Genomic DNA, 23,652 nt, shown 5'->3' with positions numbered 1-23,652 from the left:
GAAACAAAAGCAGAGCACTCTTTACATGCCAAGATGATCTCAGCTAGATGGGGGAACAACAGTACCAATTTGTCCTTAGATTGCAGAAGATTACACAGAGTTGGGACCGAATCCAGAAAAAACTGGGAGCAATCTGCCGGGACCTTTTTGCAGGCATTTGCGACAGCTAACAATGCAACCCTCTGAACCATAGAAGTGGGCATCAAATTAGCAATTGTACTAAATTCTCAGTTTCAAAGGTGATTTGTTTAAGATTCTAACCTGAATACTTGCCGCGAAGAAGTCAATGAATGCCAGCACAGCGTTGATCATGCCCACCTGCAACTGCAAGCACTGGGTAGGCTGCCTCCGCGATATCTTCTCAAATGCTTGCAAGCACTGCATACGCAACAGAATGGTCGGATAAAGCGCCTCAGGTAAATGTGATCGCCCGATCAGGTCGTAAGAGCTTTTGGGTTACCTAGCAGCCGGGAGCAGAGCACGGGGAGGAGGCCGTGGCGGACGACGGCGTCCGTGGCCCCCGGCATGGCGTCGCAGAGGTACGTGATGGTGCGCACGGACAGCAGAATCACGTCCGGGGGTGCCATCGCCGCCACCGGCCCGCCGCACCAGCGCCCGGGCGGCTGCCTCCGGAAGTACCCGCCGGCATCCTCCGAGGCAGAACGACAGCGCGCCTCGCAGAGCTCCAATAGCGCCGCCACCAGCGCGTCCTGCACCGCGCCCTCGTCTGCCACCCCGTCCACCTATGTGCCTTGATTGACTTCCGTCGGTTTCCTATTTTGCTGTAAATTGGGAGAGAGGACAAGGATTCCCGGCTTCCTATTTGGCTGTAAATTGGGAGAGAGTTCAATTACCAAAAAAATGGGCTTTTATTATATCTCTAATTACTCCATGAACGTTGCTGCTTTTGTTACGTTCCTGATCTTGCCATGTATATGCAACGCATTGGTAGAGATCTAGATTTTCCAAGAAACGTTTCGGATTTAGATTGTTTGGATTTAGAATCTCGAAGAGTAAATGAGAAAGAAATGATGATAATTTGGATGATTCTAGCTTCTAACCAGAGAAACGATTCTTACCGTTTCTGAGATAAACATTTCTTGCTGCCAAACACACCCTTACACTTTCCATATATAGCATCAGTTTCAAACTTGGACATTATTGTTGCATCCAATATCATTTGCAAGTTTCTGACCGTTATATACACTACTGCCATGGCCTCCACCATCAAGTCATCGACTGAGTGAAAGGTGAAAGAATTGGCCGTGGACTCTTGAGTGTTAAGTTCGTGATTTGTGATACCCACCTTTTCTCCACAATTTTTTTTACCCTTTTGTTTCTTTTGTTTTTTTTTTATTTTCTGCTCGCAAATTGATAAGTTCATACTTGACTATATAACAGTTTGGATATGGACAAGAACTTCGATATAAAATTGTTATGCTCCTTTTTACAGAAAATTTTAATGCAAACTCACAAATTATATTATATGTATGATTAAATAATTGTGAGATACATTCAATAGTTGTGAGATATATATTCAATAACAGAAGACGTTTGAGACAGAACGCCTTCTTTTATTGACTAGAGGGAGTTTTTTCCCCTTCGAATCGAGTATTTCTTAAAGTTTATAGTCAAAGGGAAAAAAAGATAACCACACACCTTACAAATTTTCAACCTCAATCAACTCCAACATATATGAATTAATCTGAATACGAGTATATCCAAACAAGCCATTAGCATCATACATTTACATTATGTTTCTTTTTCTTGATTGAGGTGTACACTATTCAGGAATGGAAGGAGCGAGCAAGGTCAAAAGCTAGAGGCTGAAAGCCGCAAAGCAAGCCATGCACCGCAATGCACCAGCATGCAGCACATGCATTGCCTTGCCAATTCACGAATCCAGTCGATTCGCAGTCACAGGAATCCTACCAATTCCGCGCCGTGACAAGAAGAGCTTCCCAAGGTCTCTGTCACGGCCGAGTGCATGCTCACGGGCTCTTCTTCATATCACATTGTCACTTCCCTTCACTTCCCAAGTTCCCGTCAGGGGCAAGCCATCACTGTTCTTCACGAGCTGGGAAGAGCTCGTGAGCCGCGCATTGAGGGCGATGACCGCTGCTCGTAGCCGCTGCTGCCTGCAGGCGGCGGTGCTGCTCTGGGCGGCGCTCTCACCGTGGGCGCTCGCTTTAGCGGCCGCGGCCGTGCCGGCAAAGCTCAAGGCCGCGCCGGCGCCTGTGGTGACCGGGCCGATGTCCAGGGTGGAGGACGCCACGATGTTTCGGATATACTACGGCCAGAGCTTAAAGGTCATCAAGAACTCCGGCGACGGCAAGAGCTACCTTCTCATGCAGGTAATAAGCTATTGCGTCACCGGATTCTTCGTCAGCCAATTTCCTGTGAAGGAAGCGCTCACCATACCTGCAGAACACGTCCAAGATGGCATCAAAGACGAAGTATTGCACGGGGAGGATCAAGTCGTTCGTAATCCCCCTCGCCAACTTCTCCGTCGACACCACGACTTCTCCAGGTACTTCCTCACCGTCTGCTGCTCTGAACTTTTTACCTCAGAAACAATGGAAAATGGTGCAACTCCTTCGTCCAAACACCACCTTGAACACACATGCTGCAAAAATGGGTAACGTACAGCTAGAACATACCAACCTGTAGTAAGTTATCCAAAATTCCGAATAAACTTGGCAATAACATTTCTGAACTTTTCACAGCTGAACCCATTCACTTGTCATTATCAGTTCGTTCAGTCAGCGCAAGCTAAAATATACTTATCAGTACAAGAGAATCTAATTCATGACAACTCCATTTTATTGCCAAGTGCCCAAGTACTTTTGACCCTTTTTTTTCTCTCTCTCTCTATATGTACATACATCCATAACTGATCGGAGTAATATTGTTTCCACCTTTGTCTGCAGTGTCATTCTTTGAGGTGAGCAATGCAGGACACAAACTGAAACTCTGCAGCATAGTCCAATGGGAATGGTTCCTCCTTCTGCAAGGGAAAAGAAACTCAGACAAATATCTGAATATTCGATTCCACATCTACTCCGAACTTAAGGCTAAGAAAATTGTAGTTAGCTGTCACTAATAACTAGTATGCATACACAATGAAACAAGAGCAGCAAAAGAAACAGAAAAGCAAAGAGAGACTAACAGATGTGAATGCTTTAAGCTTATAAATTATTATTGACCTCATATGTACATTGACATATATGCAGCTGCTTGGAGTGATAGAAAACTTGAAAGGAATAACATCAAACCAAGTTGCTTCTCAGTGTGTGCTCCAATCATATACAAGTGGAAATGCCCAGCTTGTGAATAGAACTGATGCACAGACACTCTCGCAGTTTACCGCACATTTCATAAGCGATACAGATGAAGATAGAGGTTGCAACTTCGCAGCATATGTACCCTTAGAAGAGGATACACCATTGCAGGTAAAGCAATAAAAGGAACCTGAGTTCAATCTGAAACTTGTCTAGTTATGGACAACCTAAAACTTATATACTATATATTCAATGGTTCTCTCCAGAGGGCTGAGTGGATCAAGTACTTGGGAACTTTCACAAACTCTGAAGGCAGGGCTAATGCTGTCTATGATGCAGTTAAGACCACTACATGTATCTTTATTTGAATTGATATATGAATAAGTAATAAAGTATGGTTTTATGGCATTGGACAGTGCCATAAAACCACACCTAGCGAACTATTTGTCTCATTTCTCCAGTACGTCATTGCAGATAAAGACAAACTACCTGTGCTTAAGCAAAGCAGCTGCAAACCTTAGCACAAGATTCAAGCCTATAGTAGCGTGGATTGAATTCACACAGGTATGCAACTGCAAACCAGTAAAATTGTAACTTTCTCATCCAAAGTAACTTTTAGAATAACTCATGCTTAGTAATCATTAAGCGTTCTCCATCTACTGTTGTAGGGGATGTGGACATTTGTTAAAGAAAGTTACACCTTACAGGTAAGGTCTCGTTTTCTATTGAAGACTCCTCCTTAAAGAGTAGTACTCAAATAAAAACAAAAAAAGTGGACCACCGATGTTCATGTTTGCTTTCATGAACAGTATGTCACAGATGCAGGGGCAGAAATTGTTGATGCAACTATTACAAATAAGAGATTTAATAGTTCAGATCCAGAGGACATGGACAACTTCCATGCTATTCTTTGTGTGAGTACCAACCATTCAGAATCTAATATTACAACCCTGTAATGCTAATAGTTGACGAGCTCACTGTTGCATGTGATGTACAAAAGGCCCATTCTCTTTTGGTCAGAAAAGGGGTTAATCCTGACACAATTAACATTTATAACTTGACTGGTTGTATCAAATAAAAAAATTCCTGCAAAACACCAAATGCGCTATTACTTGACACATTTTTCAGTGACTCCGCACTCAGTAGCAGTTAACTAGCTTGGTTCACGAATATTCCAGACAGTGGACGTGGTCATTGATCAGACATATGCTTTGGAGCCTGCAGAGTACAAACTATCCACTTTTTTGGAGAACGTTAATGTTAGCCACGACTCCGGCTATAGTTTTGTATCAAACCGCAGCATATGGAGATTTGACAAAAGGATAGGAGCTTCTGGGACACTTGGTAATGGAAGCAATCCTACTGCTAAAACTCCAGTATCATATATTTTACCTATGTAATGATCTAATGCATTTTTCCATCTCAAAGAAATGGTGTCATAGACATTTACTCTTTTCCCCACTTTAAGATTGGTACGACGGAGCTATCTCACAGCCTCAGTTGGTTCTTGGAGATCTCATAGAAGTTTTCTTCCCAACAGGGAACTACACAACAATTTACTTCAGGAATCTTGCAAAGGCATGAGCTGTGTTCTCTTTAGGCTACCTTTTCCTTTCATTTAATTAATTCATGACGTCTCCAGAACAAGGTTGTTGATCAGTGGAACTATAATTACACAGGAAGAAGGGGTCACAGAGATTGGCCCTGAAATGTGCGCTAGGAGCATATCCACACCCATGGAGCCTATAATCCTGCCCTGCGAATGATGAACCCAGATGAACACGACGAGTTGTCAAGCTACTGTACTAGCAAACAGTGGCAACAGTTGATGGAAGCATTTAGGTTACTGACAAACTGATCTGGACAGAAGCATTTGCAAAGATTAGATTACACAATCGAGAAAGATATATTGAGCTTTCTTTCAAATATATTGAGCAGCAACAACTAGTTGGTCTGTTGATCATTTAATAAGTGATTACAAACCAAGCCCGCTGTATCCATGTTGAAGGAATTTGATGTAATTATTCAATAAATCATCTTATGAAACTCAAACAATTGTTTTCAATATGATATCTGCCTGTAATTTGTATTTTCTCGAATGATATGTCCTAAAAATTTATAAAATGGGATACTAAGTTACTAACTGCTTGCACAGCTCGACTCATGATTAGTCACAAGTACTTTAGGTTACAAGTATAAAACACTGATAAACAGAGTTGAACTGAAACTCATAAGACATCATATCATCAAAAATAACATAAGCCACTTGGACTCGGATGCTACTATCTTTGTGTGATACAAATAGGGGAACTATAAAATAAGAAAATAAGAATAGGACGTAAATAATTGTATTTTATTCAAGTTACAGTAGAATTTTTTGAACATGCAGGAGAGCTGCTTATTTTTGTATTAAAGAGAAGGAAAACATGTCCCTTAGAAGCAACCGCTCTGACTCACCTAGGCAAAGCAGAGGGGTTGCGGCACAGTACATGACAAAACACAATCACCTGGGAAATAGAAATAAAAATAACAACCCGACCAAACAACTGATCAAACCAGCCCACTCTGACCTAGGTCTAGCTCTTGAAGCTTATGGGGTCAAGGTGTTATAGCAAATATCGCGTTGCGAGGTAAAATTAGTACAAATATATTTTCCACCATGCACCATATTATGGCTCTGGAGTCAATAGCACACCCATGCAAGTGCAATATACTTACCATTAGAGTGCTCTTCTATTTCTATAAAGAGAAGGTTCCGATGTATTAGTTTGGATAGTCCAGGGTACACCTATTCCATGACAAGAATGAGGGGTCTCCAAGAGTCCTGAAAAGAATTGTGTGATTTTCTCACTGTGAATATTAGAACTGACAGCTTGTTTTAATAAAAAAAACAGAAGTTACAACAGAATATAGCATGTTCAAGTTGCTGGTTTTTACTCCGTAGAATTCAGGTCTCAATATTCATAATACAAGGAAAACTATTTGGCGCCTCCTAGTATTTGCGTCTCAACATTCACAGAACTAAGAACAGTTTTAACTTAATCTAATATAATAGAAAATGCATCTGCATCTGAGAGAAACAATACATTATACCTTGGCTTAATCATGTAGAGAACTACAAAAAACAGTGCAAGGAAAAGGCAAAAACCACCAACAGTCAGATATGCGACACCAATAAAATTATTTTTGCCTCCAATCCAAGATGTAGTTGAAAGGACCAGTGCTTTTGACCCTCCAAAACTGTATGTGTTATAGTTGTTCTGTATAACCACTGTGAGTTGATCATTTTCCATAATATCTGTCTCAATTCTTCCATAGAGCTTTCTGAAAGTTGGGAGGGCAGCAGTTCTCATCCAAACAATGAGATCCTCTTGCTCACTTAACTAAACAATTGACAGATAAAAATGGAAAGACAATAATTTAAATTAGATCAAAACAAGAAGAAAATAGATGAAATGGAGATGGTGAAATTATTAACTGTTGAAGACACATAAACACTCTCACATACCGGTATGCTCTCATTTAGCTTAGCACCACCTATAAGATTTCCGTTCTGAAAGTTTCTGGGATAAACATCACTGCCAAATTTTTTGTTTTTGTCACTCGGCCAAGCTATATCCTTTTTATTCACTTCAATAGCCTTCTTGTTGACCGAAATTGTATATGTATCATTGAACAAACTCCAAGCAACGAGACCACATGGAACGATTGGAGCACCATCAGCACCATAAACTTCAGGCTCACAATCTTTTGTCAAGTGTGCAGCATCTTTATACCGCAATTGTTTATCACTGCGACTTTTCACGTACCTTAGAAAAGAATGCAAAAAAAAAAGGTCTAAATGTCAGCATAATTAATTCCTGCTGACCTGACATCATCAAAGTCAATTAATAGCAGTTCAATGTCCGTGGCTCCCTTCTAATGCAGTAGACATAACAAAATAATCATGGTATTTAATTCAACAATATCATGGTTCAATATGCTTGTTAATGCAGTACTAGATGCAAAAGGAACTGAAGCAGTTAAGTTTTTTGGATAGAACATTTGGTTCAAGAATGTACCGTAGAAGTCACCGATCTGGTAATATATTTGAATTGGGTTCTTCATATGCTTAGGCACCTAGATGACGTACACCAACCAATTAGTCCACTACAAATTCTGCTGGATAAAAATATGAAGGATTGTATCTTAAGAGCACAAGCAATAAATAAGGGCAACTTTTGCTGGCATACTCACAGTTAGAGTTCTTGTGCATGATTTGTCGGTCTTAGTGTCCTGAATGAACCCAACTTTATCAACCAAGGGCACACAACTTGTATCATATCTATGTACCAGCTCCACAATCTACATTGCAGTCAAGTGACAGACTAAATAAATGCAGCAGATAATAGAAAAACAAATGCAAAGTGTAGTACGAACATATTTTTTTAAAACATAGTACAAACATATTTTGATATACCTCTTGTGACGCAGAAAGCGATGCCAGACCAATTGGGACAAATAGGATGCCAACCAGTAAGAAGGTAGAAATGACCTGTGCTCATGAAAGGTGCTAATAAGTCTAACTGATAATATAGCAAACATTCATCTGAAAACAAAACAATAGTGGTGAGAGGGCAAGCTAATTACAATTGCTGGAGTTAGCAGTGGTTTGCATGCTGGAAGCTCCTGCTGCGTAAACTTAGAATCTGCACATAGGAAGGGGCCGAGTCTTATGTACAGATTATGTTGCACTCACCATTTTATACAAATAATATTAAACCCTGAAATTTCCTCGGATAACACAGCATACATTTGCAAGACAAACGAAATAAAAAAGGGGGCAGGGGCAAATACATTTGGGCTTATTGGATTTCTTTGAGCCGTCCTGCATTTCCAATGGATCCATCTGCACTAGCAACAAAGTTGGGGCAGAGTTAGCAAATTCACTGCAAGAAGCAGACAAAATTAACCAACTAGAAATGATTGGAATTCCGGGAGTCGAGAAACTAAGAATTGTCAAAAAGGCAACCACAAAAACTTGAAGTCGTGTTAGTTGACTAGAGGGGGTATTTCGGGACCCACCGGGTCCTAAACAGTTGAGAAAAAAAAAAGATAATTAATGATAGAGAAAGACCGCGCTCATGACTGCTTGTTTCGCCGCTTTACGTTTGTTGTCCCTGTCTATCTATTCTAAGCCACGATTATGCGACGATAATGACATCGACAACCCTACCAATTAGGATCACGGGTTTGTACGGCGGTAGCATGAAGATCACGACGTCTCAACCTAAATAATAAGATTAAACACAACGAGACCTTTGGCGGAATCATGGGGACATGCAAGGACGACGGGGGGCGGAATCAGATGAACGGCTCGCGGGTTAGGAGCAGCGGGGTGGGTCGGGTCGTCGGGGGCTTACCAGGGAGGCCTTCGAGTGTCCGGACGGGGAAGCAGGAGGAGGATGAGGAGGAAATGTCCGGGGGGAAATGGTGGAGGAGAGCATAGAGAGCGACGGCGAGAGACCCCGACGAAACGTCGTGAGGACGAAGGAGAGAGAGCGGTGGTGGCATCCGATGCGTGGGCTAGGCCCAGCTCTGGGGATTAGAGCTATTTTTTCGCGGATTGGGCTGCCTGCAAATGCTGGGCCAACAAGGAGGAAAGCCGCAGACGAGGAAAAGCCCAATGGGTTGCCGTTGCAGGAGGACTGGAGGAGTGGGCATTTTCAGCCTTTTTTTTTTGCGACTGTTGGAATTTTCAGCCTGTGCAGCAAAGGCTTGTTTGGTTACTATACGGGCCTGGGGAGGCCTGGCCAGGCAGCTCGCTAGCCGTAGGCGTAGGAAAATGAACGCCTGAGATCCTTGTCTGGCGCAGGCAACTTTTCCAGGTTACAAAGCAAACACGCCCAAATGCAGAGAAGGAAGGTCTCCTCGGATTCTGCTCCCACCATCAAACTCCCAAGGCGGCGGCGTCGTTTCCCGATGCGCCAGTTCTTCCGGTCACAGGTTAATACTGCTAGTATATAGGTCCCCGGGCGGCCGTCTCATCTTGCAACACCAGTAGGGTTTGGGAGGGTTCCCCGGGGTAGTGAAGCCATGGCCGACGGCAGCATCAAGATCAAGCTTGCTGTTATGACCGGCGTCCAGTATCAAAGGCGCCGGCCCATTAGTGGCTAATGGCTGATAGCAGCCGGATGGGTTAAAGGCCCATAGTATTATTTCTATTATTTCCATTAGCTATAAATATCAATTGTAATACACTTGGATAATTAAGCAAGAGTAATCTAATTACTCGGCTTCCTTTGGGAGCCGGGAGTTGCCCTAGCCGCCGCCCTGTTCTTCTCCTTCCCCTTGTGATCACGGCGCCCCGTCGTCGTGCCCTGCATCCGGCCTCCCCGCACACGTACAACCTCCGATCGACCAAGGGAAGGGTACAGGTCCGTATCAACCTGGTATCAGCCATGTCGATCCAACCCTCCACAGTCGCCGTTCCACCCTCATCCACACCGGCGCTTTCCGCCTCCGGCGTCCTGCCCTAGGCGGCCGCGTCAACGTCGGCCCGGGTGCCGACCTCCTCGCAGCCGCTGGCGCAGGGCGCGCCAAGGGTGCCACGCGCCATCTTCACGCCCGAACAGACGCGATCGTCGATCTCAGCCACGGCTTGGCCGAGCTGCGGCTGATGATGAACACCATGCTCCAGCTCTTCAACACCTCGCCGCCGCAGTATGGCGCACCGCAGCTGCAGCATGGCGCGCCGCCGCATCAGTGAAGGGTCGAGATAGCGACTAGAGGGGGGGTGAATAGTCTTTTCTAAAACTTAATCGCGTCGGCTAACCGATACAAATGCGGAATTAAAACTATCGGTCTAGCCAAGACTATACCACACTATATATGTTCACTAGCACCTTGCAAAGATAACAATTATGCAACAAAAGTGCCGGGCTAGCTAGAGCTCTCCTAAACAATTCTAAGAGCAAGGTTACACAAACCTATGCCACTAGTATTTTAAGCAACAAGAGAGCTCCTACACATGCTAGTAAGCAAAAGCACAAAGCTAACGATGCTCACTAGCAATGCTCAATAACAAGGCAACCAATGCCTAATTAGTGAGCGCAAATACTTAGCTACACAAACTAAGCAATGTGACTAACAAGGTTACTAAAACCAAATTAGCCACGTAAGGGAGCTACTTCTATGCTACACAAGCAAGAAGGTAATTAGCAAGCTACACAAGCTATCTAATTACAAGAGCAACTATACAAGCTTAATATGTATAAAAGTAATTGCAAGCTTGTGTAATGGGGATGCAAACCAACGGGAAGAACAAGGTTGACACGATGATTTTTCTCCCGAGGTTCACGTGTTTGCCAACACGCTAGTCCCTGTTGTGTCGACCGCTCACTTGGTGGTTCAGCGGCTAATTAACATCACCCGCTAAGCCCGCACGTCGGGCGCCGCAAGAACCTACCCCGGAAGTGAGGGTAGCTCAATGACACGTTTTACTAGAGTTGCTCTTCGCGGCTCCCACGGGGCGAGCACAATGCCCCTCACAAGCACTTCTCCGGAGCGCCGCACAAGCTTCTTGCGCGCTTTGACGGAGACCACCACCAAGCCATCTAGGAGGTGGCAACCTCCAAGAGTAACAAGCACCACCGGCTTGCAACTCGATCACCTAGTGTCACTCGATGCAACCTCACGATGCAATCGCACTAGAATCGCCCACTCACACAATCGGATGATCGCTATCAAGTATGTGTGAGATGGAGGGCTCCTAAGCACTCTCAAGCATGGACACAAAGTCCCCCAAGGTGCTCCACACCAGCCATGGCCGAAGGCCACTTCTATTTATAGCCCTAAGGGCTAAACTAGCCGTTACCCCTTCACTGGGCAACGGTCGGGCCGACCGGACGCTCCGGTCGTGTTGACCGGACGCTGGACCTCAGCGTCCGGTCGCTCGTAGACGACCACGTGTCCCGGTCCCAACGGTCACTTGACTTGACTGGACGCAGCAGCTTTCAGCTGACCAGACGTTGAACCCCCAGCGTCCGGTCGTTTCCAGTAAGGTTGAAGGGTCGAGATGGCGACTAGAGGGGGGGTGAATAGTCTTTTCTAAAACTTAATCGCGTCGGCTAACCGATACAAATGCGGAATTAAAACTATCGGTCTAGCCAAGACTATACCCCACTATATATGTTCACTAGCACCTTGTAAGGATAACAATTATGCAACAAAGGTGCCAGGCTAGCTAGAGCTCTCCTAAACAATTCTAGGAGCAAGGTTACACAAACCTATGCCACTAGTACTTTAAGCAACAAGGGAGCTCCTACACATGCTAGTAAGCAAAAGCACAAAGCTAACTAAGCTCACTAGCAATGCTCAATAACAAGGCAACCAATGCCTAATTAGAGAGCGCAAATACTTAGCTACACAAACTAAGCAATGTGACTAACAAGGTTACTAAAACCAAATTAGCCATGCAAGGGAGCTACTTCTATGCTACACAAGCATGAAGGTAATTAGCAAGCTACACAAGCTAACTAATTACAAAAGCAACAACACAAGCTTAATGTATATCAAAGTAAACGCAAGCTTGTGTAATGGGGATGCAAACCAACGGGAAGAATAAGGTTGACACGATGATTTTTCTCCCGAGGTTCACGTGTTTGCCAACACGCTAGTCCCTGTTGTGTCGACCGCTCACTTGATGGTTCGGCGGCTAATTAGCATCACCCGCTAAGCCCGCACGTCGGGCGCCGCAAGAACCTACCCCTTGAGTGAGGGTAGCTCAATGACACGCTTTACTAGAGTTGCTCTTCGCGGCTCCCGCAGGGCGAGCACAATGCCCCTCACAAGCACTTCTCTGGAGCGCCGCACAAGCTTCTTGCGCGCTTCGATGGAGACCACCACCAAGCCGTCTAGGAGGTGGCAACCTCCAAGAGTAACAAGCACCACCGGCTTGCAACTCGATCACCTAGTGCCACTCGATGCAACCTCACGATGCAATCGCACTAGAATCGCTCACTCACACAATCGAATGATCACTATCAAGTATATGTGTGATGGAGGGCTCCTAAGCACTCACAAGCATGGACACTAAGTCCCTTGAGGTGCTCTTTTCCAGCCATGGCCGAGGGCCACTTCTATTTATAGCCCCAAGGGCTAAACTAGCCGTTACCCCTTCACTGGGCAACGGTCGGGCCGACCGGACGCTCCGGTCGAGTTGACCGGACGCTGGACCTCAGCGTCCGGTCGCTCACAGACGACCACGTGTCCCGGTTCCAACGGTCATTTGACTTGACCGGACGCAACAACACTCAACTGACCGGACGCTGGACCCTTAGCGTCCGGTCATTTCTAGTAAGCTCCTGAGCATGACCGGATGCGTCCGGTCGAACGTGATCGGACGCAGCCAGCGTCCGGTCACACTCCAGCTTCTGCGTCACCGTACGTCAGCCTGACCGGACGCAGCCTTCCAGCGTCTGGTGCATGCAGATCCAGCGTCCGGTCAGTTGACCGACGCCAGCATCTTCTCCATTCTCTTCACCCTTGCTCAAGTGTGCTAACCACAAGAATTTACATCCGGCGCAATAGAAAATAGGCATTCCATTTTCCCGAAAGCGCCGACCCAAACCCATCTCAACCCTGCAAACACCACCTCCTTTGTAAATGTGCCAACACCACCAAGTGTACACCACCATGTGTATGTGTGTTAGCATTTTCACAATCATTTCCCAAAGGATGTTAGCCACTCAACTTGCCACGCTACTCGATCCTAGCGACAATGCAAAGTTAGATCACTCGAGTGGCACTAGATGACCGATATGCAAACAAGTTTGCCTCTCTTGATAGTATGACCATCTATCCTAAACCCGGTCATAAACTTCTCTACACATCTATGACCGGTGAAATGAAATACCCTAGGTTATACCTTTGCCTTGCGCATTCCATTCCATCTCCTCCAATGTCGATGCAACACATGCACCAACACGATCAACAATGATATGGTCCACTTCATATCATCACATGATCATATTGGTTCATCGATCTTGACTCTACTTGCTCTTCACCATTGCCATCGTCCATCGGCGCCAAGTCTTGCTCAAGCTTCACCGCCACGCGGTCCATCACTCCAAAGCCTTCGACTTGCCCTTCACGCTTGCAACCGGTCCATCAAGCCAAGTCTTGTCTTGATCTTCTCCACCTTGATCACATGACTCAATGTCATATCTCATGTGCAATAAGCTCCTTCATCATCACATGTGTAAGCATTTCAACATCTCCAAGCCATTTTCACCTTCATGGCATATGTTGTTCACACACATGTACCTATGGACTAATCACCTGTGTATCTCACATAAACACAATTAGTCCACCTAAGTTGTCACTCAATTACCAAAACCAAACAAGGACCTTTCAAAGGTACTGACCTCGACCGGACGCGTCCGGTCACACTCCAGCTTCTGCGTTACCGTACGTCAGCCTGACCGGACGCAGCCTGCCAGCGTCCGGTGCATTCAGATCCAGCGTCCGATCAGTTGACCGATGCTAGCATCTTTGCGATCAACTCGTTTTCACTTCCAACTTCTTCACCCTTGCTCCAATGTTCTAACCACCAAGAATTTGCATCCGGCGCAATAGAAAATAGGCATTCCATTTTCCCGAAAGCGCCACCTCCTTTGTAAATGTGCCAACACCACCATGTGTAAGTGTGTTAGCATTTTCACAATCATTTCCCAAAGGATGTTAGCCACTCAACTTGCCATGCCACTCGATCCTAGCGATAATACAAAGTTAGATCACTCGAGTGGCACTAGATGACCAATATGCAAACAAGTTTGCCCCTCTTGATAGTACGGCCATCTATCCTAAACCCGGTCATAAACTTCTCTACACACCTATGACCGGTGAAATGAAATGCCCTAGGTTATATCTTTGCCTTGCGCATTCTATTCCATCTCCTCCAATGTCAATGCAACACATGTACCAACACGATCAACAATGATATGATCCACTTCATATCATCACGTGATCATATTGGTTCATCGATCTTAACTTCACTTGCTCTTCACCATTGCCATCGTCCATCGGTGCCAAGTCTTGCTCAAGCTTCACCGCCACACGGTCCATCACTCCAAAGCCTTTGGCTTGCCCTTCACGCTTGCAACCGGTCCATCAAGCCAAGTCTTGTCTTGATCTTCTCCACCTTGATCACATGACTCAATGTCATGTCTCATGTGCAATAAGCTCCTTCATCATCACATGTGTGAGCTTTGCAACATCTCCAAGCCATTTTCACCTTCATGGCATATGTTGCTCACACACATGTACCTGTGGACTAATCACCTGTGTATCTCACATAAACATAATTAGTCCACATAAGTTGTCACTCAATTACCAAAACAAAACAAGGACCTTTCAATTAGCCGCTCCTGCCTTCGCCACCCCCGTTGGTCGCGTTCCAGCACTCGCCGCCGGTATCCTACCTCTACGGGATGCCCTCTAACGCAGGGCTCTCGATGGCACCATCGCCTACTTCGTCGTCCGTCCCGATCCATCAGCTCTGTTTTCTATCATCGCCGTCCTAGATTCCGCCATGGGCGCTGAACTCCTCCGGGCCGGTCTACACGTCGGTGCCCCCCAGGTCACACATGACCGATCATGGTGCACCGACGGTGTCAGGCACCCTCTACGGCGGCACGGACGACCTCCTCATCCCTGGCAGTAGCGTGCCGCCCCTGGCTCCATCCTACCATGAGCCCGGCTATGGGGGGGTGCCCCTAAATCAGCACAGGGCAATGAGCCGCCCAAGTTCCACAAGATCGAGTTCACGACGTATGATGGCTCCATCGATCCACTGAACTGGCTCACGCACTATGAGCAATTCTTCCGAGGCCAACTCACGCCGGCATCGTAGCGCACCTGGATGGCGTCCTATCACCTCACGGGCGACACCCAGATGTGGTACTATGCCCTCGAGCAGGACGAGGGCTAGCCACCATGGGATCGGTTCAAGGACTTGTGTCGCCTTCGCTTTGGACCGCCCATTCGCGGCACTCGCCTGGCCGAGCTAGGCCGGCTGCCCTCCCACTCCACGGTGGAGGAGTTCGTAGGCTGTTTTCAAGCGGTACTGGCTCACGCCTGGGAAATCTCCACCCGCTAGAAGGTGGAACTCTTCGTGGGCGGCCTGCCTGACCACATCCGCGTGGACGTGGAGATGCATGACCCCGGGGACCTCCAGATGGCCATGTACCTGGCACGCACTTTCAAACGCAAGGCCATGGCCCTCGCGGCACCAGCACAGCGTGGCGCTCGCCCTCCCCAGCGGTAGACTCCTTCGGCTCGCTCAACCGCTAGGGGAGGGACTCCAGCCGGTGCGCCCGCTCCCACTGCGCCGAACCCGACCGGCCCCGCTACACCCGCCCGCACTTTCCATCGCTTGACACTGGCGGAGATGCTCGGGCGCCGTCACCAGGGGCTTTGCTACAACTGCGATGAGCAGTACGTGCGCGGCCACATCTGCCCATGTGTCTTCTACCTGGAGTCCTCCGACTACATCAACGACGATGTCTTCACCGGGGCGGAGGACGCCGCGGACACCGCTGCCGAGGACCCCATGGCACCACTAGATGGAGCTACTGCTAATGCTCTGGTCGTCTCCGTGTACGCTCTTGCAGGGATCCGCACCTACCACATCATGCTGCTGCCCCTCACCATCAACGGGGAATGTCTCCTCGCCCTACTAGACATCGGCTCCACACACACTTTCCTCTAGGGTACGGTCATGCGCCGCCTGGGGATTGTTCCGCATGGCGGCAACAACCTCCATGTCGCTGTCATGAACGAGGAGCGTTTGCCGTGCGAGGGGATCGCCCGTGATCTGCCCGTCCTCATCGGTGGCGAGTCCTTCCCCGTCACGTGTGTGGGGCTCGCCCTCAGTTGCTTCGACTTCATCCTCGGCGTCGACTTCCTAGGAGCTTTGGGGCCTCTCTTGTGGGACTTCGAGGGCCTCACCATCTCCTTCCAGTGAGGCGACCAACGCGTCACATGGCAGTGCATGGGCGCCTTGGGTGCTTCGACACACCAGCAGCGCCTCGCTGTGACCACGACAGACCAGCAGCGGCCGCTGCTGGATCAGCTCCTATAGCAGCATGGGGCCATCTTCGACAAGCCGCGTGGCCTTCTGCCCATGCGCACCTATGACCACCGCATCCACCTCCTACCGGGGACCACGCCAGTGGTAGTGCGGCCCTACCGGTACCCACAGCTCTAGAAGGATGAGCTGGAGCGGCAATGCACCGCCATGTTGGAGCAGGGAATCATTCGGCCGAGCTCATCACCATTCTCCGCCCCTATGCTGCTCGTCAAGAAGTCGGACGGGTCGTGGCGTTTCTGCATCGACTACCGCGCGCTCAACGACAAGACGTCCAAGGACAAGTTCCCGATCCCGGTGGTCGACGAGCTCCTCGATGAGCTCCGCAGGGCACGCTTCTTCACCAAGCTCGACCTCTGCTTGGGCTATCACCAAGTGCGCATGCACCCGGTGGACATCGAGAAGACCGCTTTCCGCACCCACCACGGCCACTTCGAGTTCTTGGTGATGCCGTTTGGGCTGTCCAACGCCCCATCAACTTTCCAAGCCCTGATGAACGATGTCCTCCGGCCTTTTCTTCGTAGGTTCATGCTGGTCTTCTTCGATGACATCTTGATCTACAGCTCTTCGTGGTCCGAGCACCTCTAGCACGTCGGCCTCGTCTTCTCCGCCTTGAAGGCTCACGGCCTCTACCTAAAGAAGTCCAAGTGCTCCTTTGGGATGCTCTCCGTCAACTACCTCGGGCATGTCATCTCCACCGATGGCGTCGCTATGGACAACGACAAGGTGGCTGCGGTCGCCTCGTGGCCGACGCCGCGTTCACCCCGGGGCGTCCGAGGCTTCCTCGGGCTTGTAGGCTACTACCGCAAGTTCATCCGCGACTTCGGCTCCATCGCAGCTCCACTCACTCGTCTCCTGCGCAAGGAGGCGTTCGCCTAGACGTCGGAGACGGCGGAGGCCTTCGACGCCCTCAAGAGGGCCTTATCATCAGCCCATGTTTTGCAGATGCCAGATTTCACTCGTGAGTTCGTCGTCGACTGCGACACCTCAGGCGCCGGCTTCGACGCCGGCCTCCACCAAGGGTCGGGCCCCCTGGCGTTCTTCAGCAGACCCTTCGTCGCGCGCCACGTCAAGCTCACGGCCTACGAGCGCGAGCTCATCGGACTAGTGTAGGCGGTCCGACACTGGCGGCCATACTTGTGGGGACGCCGTTTCCTCATCCGCACCGACCACTACAGTTTGAAGTTCCTGCTTGACCAACGACTTTCCACTCTTCCGCAACATCAGTGGGTTAGCAAGCTGCTCGGGTTCAACTTCACGGTGGAATACCGCCCCGGCCGACTAAACTCGGTGGCGGATGCGCTGTCCCGCTGCGACGAGGACGCAGTGGCAGCGTTCACCCTGTCCGGGCCGTCCTTCGCCCTCTACGACAACATCCGGGCAGCCACCCGGGAGGACCCAGTGGCACGCGGCCTCCTGCAGCAGCAGGCCACGGGGACGCTGGAGGCGCCCTAGACCACCGCGGATGGCTTCCTCCTTCATGGCAAACGTGTCTATGTTCTCGACCTACAGGACTTGTGCCATCAGGTGGTGACCCTAGCGCATACCACGGGGCATGAGGGCGTCCAGAAGACCCTTGTGCGTCTGCGCAGCGACTTCTACATCCCCGGCGACCGCAAGCTTGTACAAGACTACTGTCCGTACGTGTGGTGTGTGTCAGCGCAACAAAACACCCACGACACAACCGGCCAGTCTCCTGCAGCCCTTGGATGTGCCTTCCCAAGTGTGGGGCGACATCTCCATGGATTTCATCGACGCCCTTCCCAAGGTCCATGGTAAATCTATGATCCTAACGGTGGTGGATCGCTTCTCCAAGTATGCGCACTTCATCGCCCTCAGCCACCCCTACACGGCCGCGTCGGTGGCTCGTGCCTTCTTCGAGGGGATCGTGCGGCTTCATGGCTTCCCCACTTCCATCGTCGGCGACCGCGATCCGGTCTTCACCAGCCACTTGTGGAGGGATTTGTTTCGCCTTGCAGGTGTGAAGCAGCGGCTCAGCACGGCCTTTCACCCTCAGACGGACGGCCAGTCCGAGATCGTCAACAAAGTGATCGCCATGTACTTGCGCTGTGCGACTGGTGACAGGCCGCGCTCATGGGTCGACTGGCTACCATGGGCGGAGTACTGCTACAACACGTCGTACCACACGGCGCTTCGGGCGACTCCATTCGAGATTGTCTACGGCCGCCCACCGCCTTCCCTTCTGCCCCACCAGGAAGGGGCGGCTGAGATGGACGACGCGGACGCCATGCTCCGGGACCGCGACGCGTTCTTGGTCGAGGTCTGGGAGCGCCTCCTCCAGGCGCAACAACACGCCAAGCGCTACGACGAGCACCACCGGGCTATGGACTTCGCTGTGGGCGATTGGGTGCTGCTTTGACTTCTTCACCGCCCCACCCACACGCTCGCGACGCCGGCCAAGGGCAAGCTTCGTCCTCGCTACACTGGCCCGTTCCGCGTACTGGAACGCATTGGGCGGGTGGCCTATCGTCTACAGCTGCCCGACACTGCACGCCTCCATGATGTCTTCCACGTCGGGTTGCTCAAGCAGTGGCGGGGTGCTCCTCCGGCGATGCCGGCGGTGGTACCACCCGTTTTCGAGGGGCGCCTGCTACCGGCCCTGGAGCAGGTCGTGCACGCTGAGCTGCGCCGCGGCCATTGGAAGCTGTTGGTCAAGTGGCACGGCCTTCCGACTGATGCTGCGACATGGGAAGCTCTCGATGACTTCAAAGCCCTCTACCCCGATGTACAGCTCGAGGACGAGCTGTTTGTCGACGCGGGGAGAGATGTTATGACCGGCGTCCAGTATCAAAGGCGCCGGCCCATTAGTGGCTAATGGCTGATAGCAGCCGGATGGGTTAGGGGCCTAAAGGCCCATAGTATTATTTCTATTATTTTCATTAGCTATAAATATCAATTGTAAAACACTTGGATAATTAAGCAAGAGTAATCTAATTACTCAGCTTCCTTTGGGAGCCGGGAGTTGCCCTAGCCGCTGCCCTGTTCTTCTCCTTCCCCTTGCGATCACGGCGCCCCGCCGCCATGCCCTGCATCCGGCCTCCCCGCACCCGTACAACGTCAGATCGACCGAGGAAGGGTACAGGTCCGTATCACTCGCCGTGGACAGGGCGCGGAACCGCGTCCTGTTCGCCGACGTGGGCTCCGACTTTGTTGAAGTGCTACTGAGCTTTCTGACGCTCCCAATGTCCGCCGTGCGTCTCGTCGCGGGCGCGTCGTCGCCCGGCTGCCTCTCGACCCTCTGCCAGGGCGTGAGCTGCCTCAGGGAAAGCAAGCTGCTGAGGTTCGACGCGTGCCACGACATGCTTCTCAGGCCTCGGCATGAAGAGGAGTTCAAGTATGTTATCTCATCCGCGCTGCCTTTGAATCTAATACATACCATTAGTACCTTAACAGCACTGCTGATCACAGAGGCACAGAGCCGGCACTGATCTGTACTTTTTTCTTCATAAAAAAGGGAGATTCGGTGCTCCTTGCACGGGAAACATGGTTGCTGCTGCTACCTTGGTGCGATCGTCAGGAGCGAGCCGAGCCTACAGGGCCACGGCTCGGACTGCAGGTGTTGGCAAGTCATGGCCAGAGTGGCGCATCTGTTCGACCAAAAACAAGTCGGATGGAAATTGGTCGAGGGGAAACGGCGGTTTGTGATCAGTGATGACCTGGTGATCAAGCCAGCATCCACTGCCAATACACACTTGCTGCTTCAGACGATCAGTTCCGGTGGAATTGATCGCAGCTTTGAGGAGATCGAAGTGTGCGTAGGCTGGGCAGAGGTAAGCAAGTACTGTTTTTTAGGAGTAAGCAAGTACTTTAAGTTGCAAAGCACATTTGTATGGACTAACTTAAAAAAATGCATTGTCTCTTGTAATTTCCATTTTGACTTGTGTTTTGTGCTTGAAATAGGTCGTATCTATGCTGAAGGCCTCTTTTTCGTCCAAGACTATATTCACTGATACCTTCGAGCGAGCGATGAAGAAAAAAAAAGCATTGGTCAAAACATTGATCATACGAGCGATGAAGAAACTGATGCTTGGGCACAGTTTAGCATCAGGTGTTCTACGACAGTCACGAAAAGAAAGTCATGTACGCTGAATGCGACCATGAGTTCGTGGACCTGCTCCTCAGTTTCTTGGTTTACCCAGTGGCCTGTGTAATCAAGAACTTTGCAGGAACTTCTCATCTCGGATGCAGTTTGGATAATCTGTACGGCAGTGCAGTTGATCTAGACTCGAATGGGTTACTAGCAGAACGTGGCTACTATAGAAAGACGTTGTTGGACCCCAGCATTTCCCCGTTCAATCTTCACTCTAAACAATCCACCCAGAAGTGGTTCTGCCTGTGCCGTGTTCAGTATTGCCATTCGTGCAGCTATGATAAGAACAGCACCTGTTTTTTCTGTAGTCCGCAGTTTGTTAACAACGGCACATACGTTGTAGATGATGATTTGCTTATCTATCAGGCTTCAGCAATGCTGGTTATGAAGCATTGGTGTAATAGAGGAAAAGATAGGGTATTGGAGATGGACATTGCAATCAGCAAACAAGAGGTAAGCTGCGTGCTTTCTATAATTCTATTCTATCCATTCAGTCACTATTCTCGTGGACGTCTAACTTGGCTGTCACCATCGATGTCTCGCAGGCTGTCGATCTGCTAAGAGCAACCTTGACATCCAAGACGGCCCGGACGGACGTGTTCAAGAGCAAGCTGGAGGACAAGTGCAAACTTTCGCTGAGGCTCCAGCAAAACAATTTTCAGATCTTTGTGAAGCTGCACACGGGTAAGACCATAACACGGGATGTTGAGAATCATGACACCATTGCCACTGTGAAGCACAAGATCAATGAGAAAGTGGGACTACAACTGCCAGCGGGCTATCCGTATCACTTGGTGTACGGAAACAGGCTTCCAGACTCGAGCACGATTGCGGATTGCAACATTGGCAAGGGATCCACCATCCACTTTGCAGTTTACATGGGTGGTGGCAATTGATTTGATGCAAAATTTCATGTTCTGTATCTATCTCCATATTTATAAGCTGTAGGCTTGGTACTTGTTGCACTTTGCACTTTATCCTTATTTTTCTCAACATTCCGTTCTGCCTTCTGCCAGCTGATTTTGCTTTTATTAAAGCCAGATATTGTTTATATGTCATTAGTTTTGTCTTAAGTCAAACATTTCTATCTTTGACCATTAATTTTTTAAAAATCTGTATATGTTAATAACATAAGATGTATATTTTAAGATTCACTATGAGAAATATTGTCATAACATATAGTTCACATGTTGTCAAACTATATGTTTTTTTTTTCAAATTGATGTTGAAAGTTATAAATGTTTGACTTGCAACAAACCTTATATAATATGTAAAAAAGAGAAGGTCCAATACTGAATTAGGTTTAAATTTCTCCAACTCTAAATAGAGATGTTAGTGGATTGGTTCTAAAAACTACATACACGATGTTTTAGGTGGGTTCTGATATCCACCAGATTCCATATGTGTTGGGACTTGGAGGTTGGGATAAAAACCAATTAATTATCCGTTTTAATCCATCCAACTGACGCATGGATTAAAATGGATACGAGTTTACATGTGGCTCTCAAAACTCGCTTACATCCCTTTGTAACATGCATACTTCCTCCGTACCCAAATAAATCAATTCCTAGAATCCGTGACAATCAAACTTTTTTAAGTTTGACTAACTTTGTATAAGATAGTAACAACATATATGACATAAAATGAGCACCTTACGAAAAATAAACCCTAAACCCTATATTCTATGGTAAATCTAATCTAATGATACCAATTTGATACCATAAGTCTTAATGATTTTTCTTTAGAAATTCGGTCAAAATTTTAAAAGTTAGATTTAAGATAACTCACAGAATCTATTTATTTATTTAGGAATAGAGGGAGTATATATAAACGATATGGTATATATGGGCATGCAGCCCTGGCACGACAGCCCGACATGAAGCCCGCATTTTTGGCCCGATCCAAGCACGGCCTGGCTCGGTGGCTAGCGGGCCCGGGCTATCATGGCCTGGTACATAGGGCCGTGCCTGGGCCGCACCTCCAGCACACGGGCTGGCCCGGCACGGCCCGTAAATTGGTGAGAGGCCCGGTAGAGGCCCATTAACCATCACATCCTGCTAAGAGCCCACAGCATAGCGCCCTCTTCCACCGTAACCCTAACTTCATTTCCCCTCCCCTACGCCGCACACCTCCCGCTCGGCTACTCACAGTCGCGAGTCGCGACTTCCCAACGCACCCCCACACGTCACCCTGCTCCTCGCCCTGCTGGCCTGCTCCTCCACGCACCCCACGTAGGGACCAGCTTGGCGGCTTCAAGTGCGCAGACGACCAGCCTCAAGCACCAGCAGCCGCTGCCCCGCCACCGAGTCATTCCCTCCCTCGCTCCTGAGACGGACATGCCCGCGCTGCCCTCCTCTTCCCTCCCCTGGGTGCACGGCCGCCGCCAACTTCTCCTACCACAAGTGGGTGCGTAGCCACCGCCTACAGCCAGATCTGCCTCGAGGGCGAGCGCGGGGCGGCCACGGGATAACAGGAGCTGCGCCTATAGGGGCAACAACCTCGAGTTCTCGACATGCTTGGCTTCTCCTCTGCCCCCTACCCCTCTCCCTAGCAAGTGGGCCTCGGGTTGGCCCGATAGGCTTCACAGGCCGTGCTTTACGAGCCAGCTCGGCACAGAAAACGGCCCATGGGGCCGTGCCTGGGCCATTGGCCAGGCACGACGCCCAGGGAGGCACGGGCCGGCGGCACACTGGGCCCTGTCGTGCCATGCCTTGTCGGGCCTGTGCTGGGCCGGGCTGTGCCAGCCGGTTGCCCATCTTAGATATGATTCCTGCACCAAAAGCAGGTTAACCATCGTGCCACGTCGCCCGTTAAGCCGTGAGTCGTCGGATCGAGCAATCAGGCGATCTGGACCGTCCGATCGTGGGTCGGTTCGGGCGCCGACCCGTCCGTCGCCTGTTCAGCCGGAGGATACGGGCGCTCGCGAATCGTGGCCTCCTCGAGGCCAGTACCGACGCCTCCGCCTCCGCTTATGGCTTCCTCTCCCGCGCGCTGAGTGTACGCGCGGCGCTATGCCGGCGCGGGAGGGGCTCGCCGGTGGCCGCCCTTGAACCTTGCGCGGCGGCGTGGCCGTGCCCCCACATGTGCCAGCGCGCCGCATCCGCCGCTGCCGGCGCCTCCCCCGACGCGGG

The 23,652-nt window shown here is 49.4% G+C and overlaps 3 protein-coding genes and 1 pseudogene across 8 annotated transcripts; 3 read left to right on the top strand and 1 right to left on the bottom strand.

Annotated features, from left to right (window-relative positions):
• The first annotated feature begins 1,747 nt into the window (after positions 1-1,747).
• Positions 1,748-5,095, top strand: LOC136535786 (uncharacterized). 6 transcript variants are annotated; one of them, XM_066528187.1, is made up of 11 exons: positions 1,748-2,354; positions 2,440-2,530; positions 2,931-2,944; positions 3,234-3,452; positions 3,548-3,619; positions 3,756-3,845; positions 3,950-3,988; positions 4,091-4,195; positions 4,460-4,625; positions 4,750-4,859; positions 4,961-5,095. In XM_066528187.1, the coding sequence occupies exons 1-11, from the start codon at positions 1,848-1,850 to the stop codon at positions 5,045-5,047; spliced, it is 1,500 nt and encodes a 499-aa protein (XP_066384284.1). In that variant the 5' UTR covers positions 1,748-1,847; the 3' UTR covers positions 5,048-5,095. The 6 variants fall into 6 exon arrangements, with proteins under 6 accessions (XP_066384284.1, XP_066384285.1, XP_066384283.1 ...); XM_066528188.1 differs by having other exon boundaries at positions 2,428-2,530; positions 4,822-4,859; XM_066528186.1 differs by having other exon boundaries at positions 2,428-2,530.
• A 904-nt stretch (positions 5,096-5,999) lies between these two features.
• Positions 6,000-8,821, bottom strand: LOC136535788 (ALA-interacting subunit 1-like). The gene is made up of 9 exons (XM_066528192.1): positions 8,684-8,821; positions 8,118-8,169; positions 7,911-7,969; positions 7,741-7,815; positions 7,518-7,625; positions 7,343-7,400; positions 6,790-7,118; positions 6,375-6,664; positions 6,000-6,105 (listed from the first exon to the last, which is right to left on the bottom strand). The coding sequence occupies exons 1-9, from the start codon at positions 8,765-8,767 to the stop codon at positions 6,045-6,047; spliced, it is 1,116 nt and encodes a 371-aa protein (XP_066384289.1). The 5' UTR covers positions 8,768-8,821; the 3' UTR covers positions 6,000-6,044.
• A 6,097-nt stretch (positions 8,822-14,918) lies between these two features.
• On the top strand, positions 14,919-16,032 carry LOC136537490 (uncharacterized; annotated as a pseudogene).
• A 3,968-nt stretch (positions 16,033-20,000) lies between these two features.
• Positions 20,001-21,417, top strand: LOC136537489 (uncharacterized). The gene is made up of 4 exons (XM_066529445.1): positions 20,001-20,201; positions 20,474-20,790; positions 20,830-20,974; positions 21,067-21,417. The coding sequence occupies exons 1-4, from the start codon at positions 20,001-20,003 to the stop codon at positions 21,415-21,417; spliced, it is 1,014 nt and encodes a 337-aa protein (XP_066385542.1).
• The last annotated feature ends 2,235 nt before the right edge of the window (positions 21,418-23,652 follow it).

Source organism: Miscanthus floridulus, chromosome 2, assembly GCF_019320115.1.
Source record: "Miscanthus floridulus cultivar M001 chromosome 2, ASM1932011v1, whole genome shotgun sequence".
Taxonomy (NCBI): domain Eukaryota; kingdom Viridiplantae; phylum Streptophyta; class Magnoliopsida; order Poales; family Poaceae; genus Miscanthus; species Miscanthus floridulus.
Note: the sequence above shows the minus strand (reverse complement) of the source record. Positions and strands in the feature narration are given on the sequence as shown.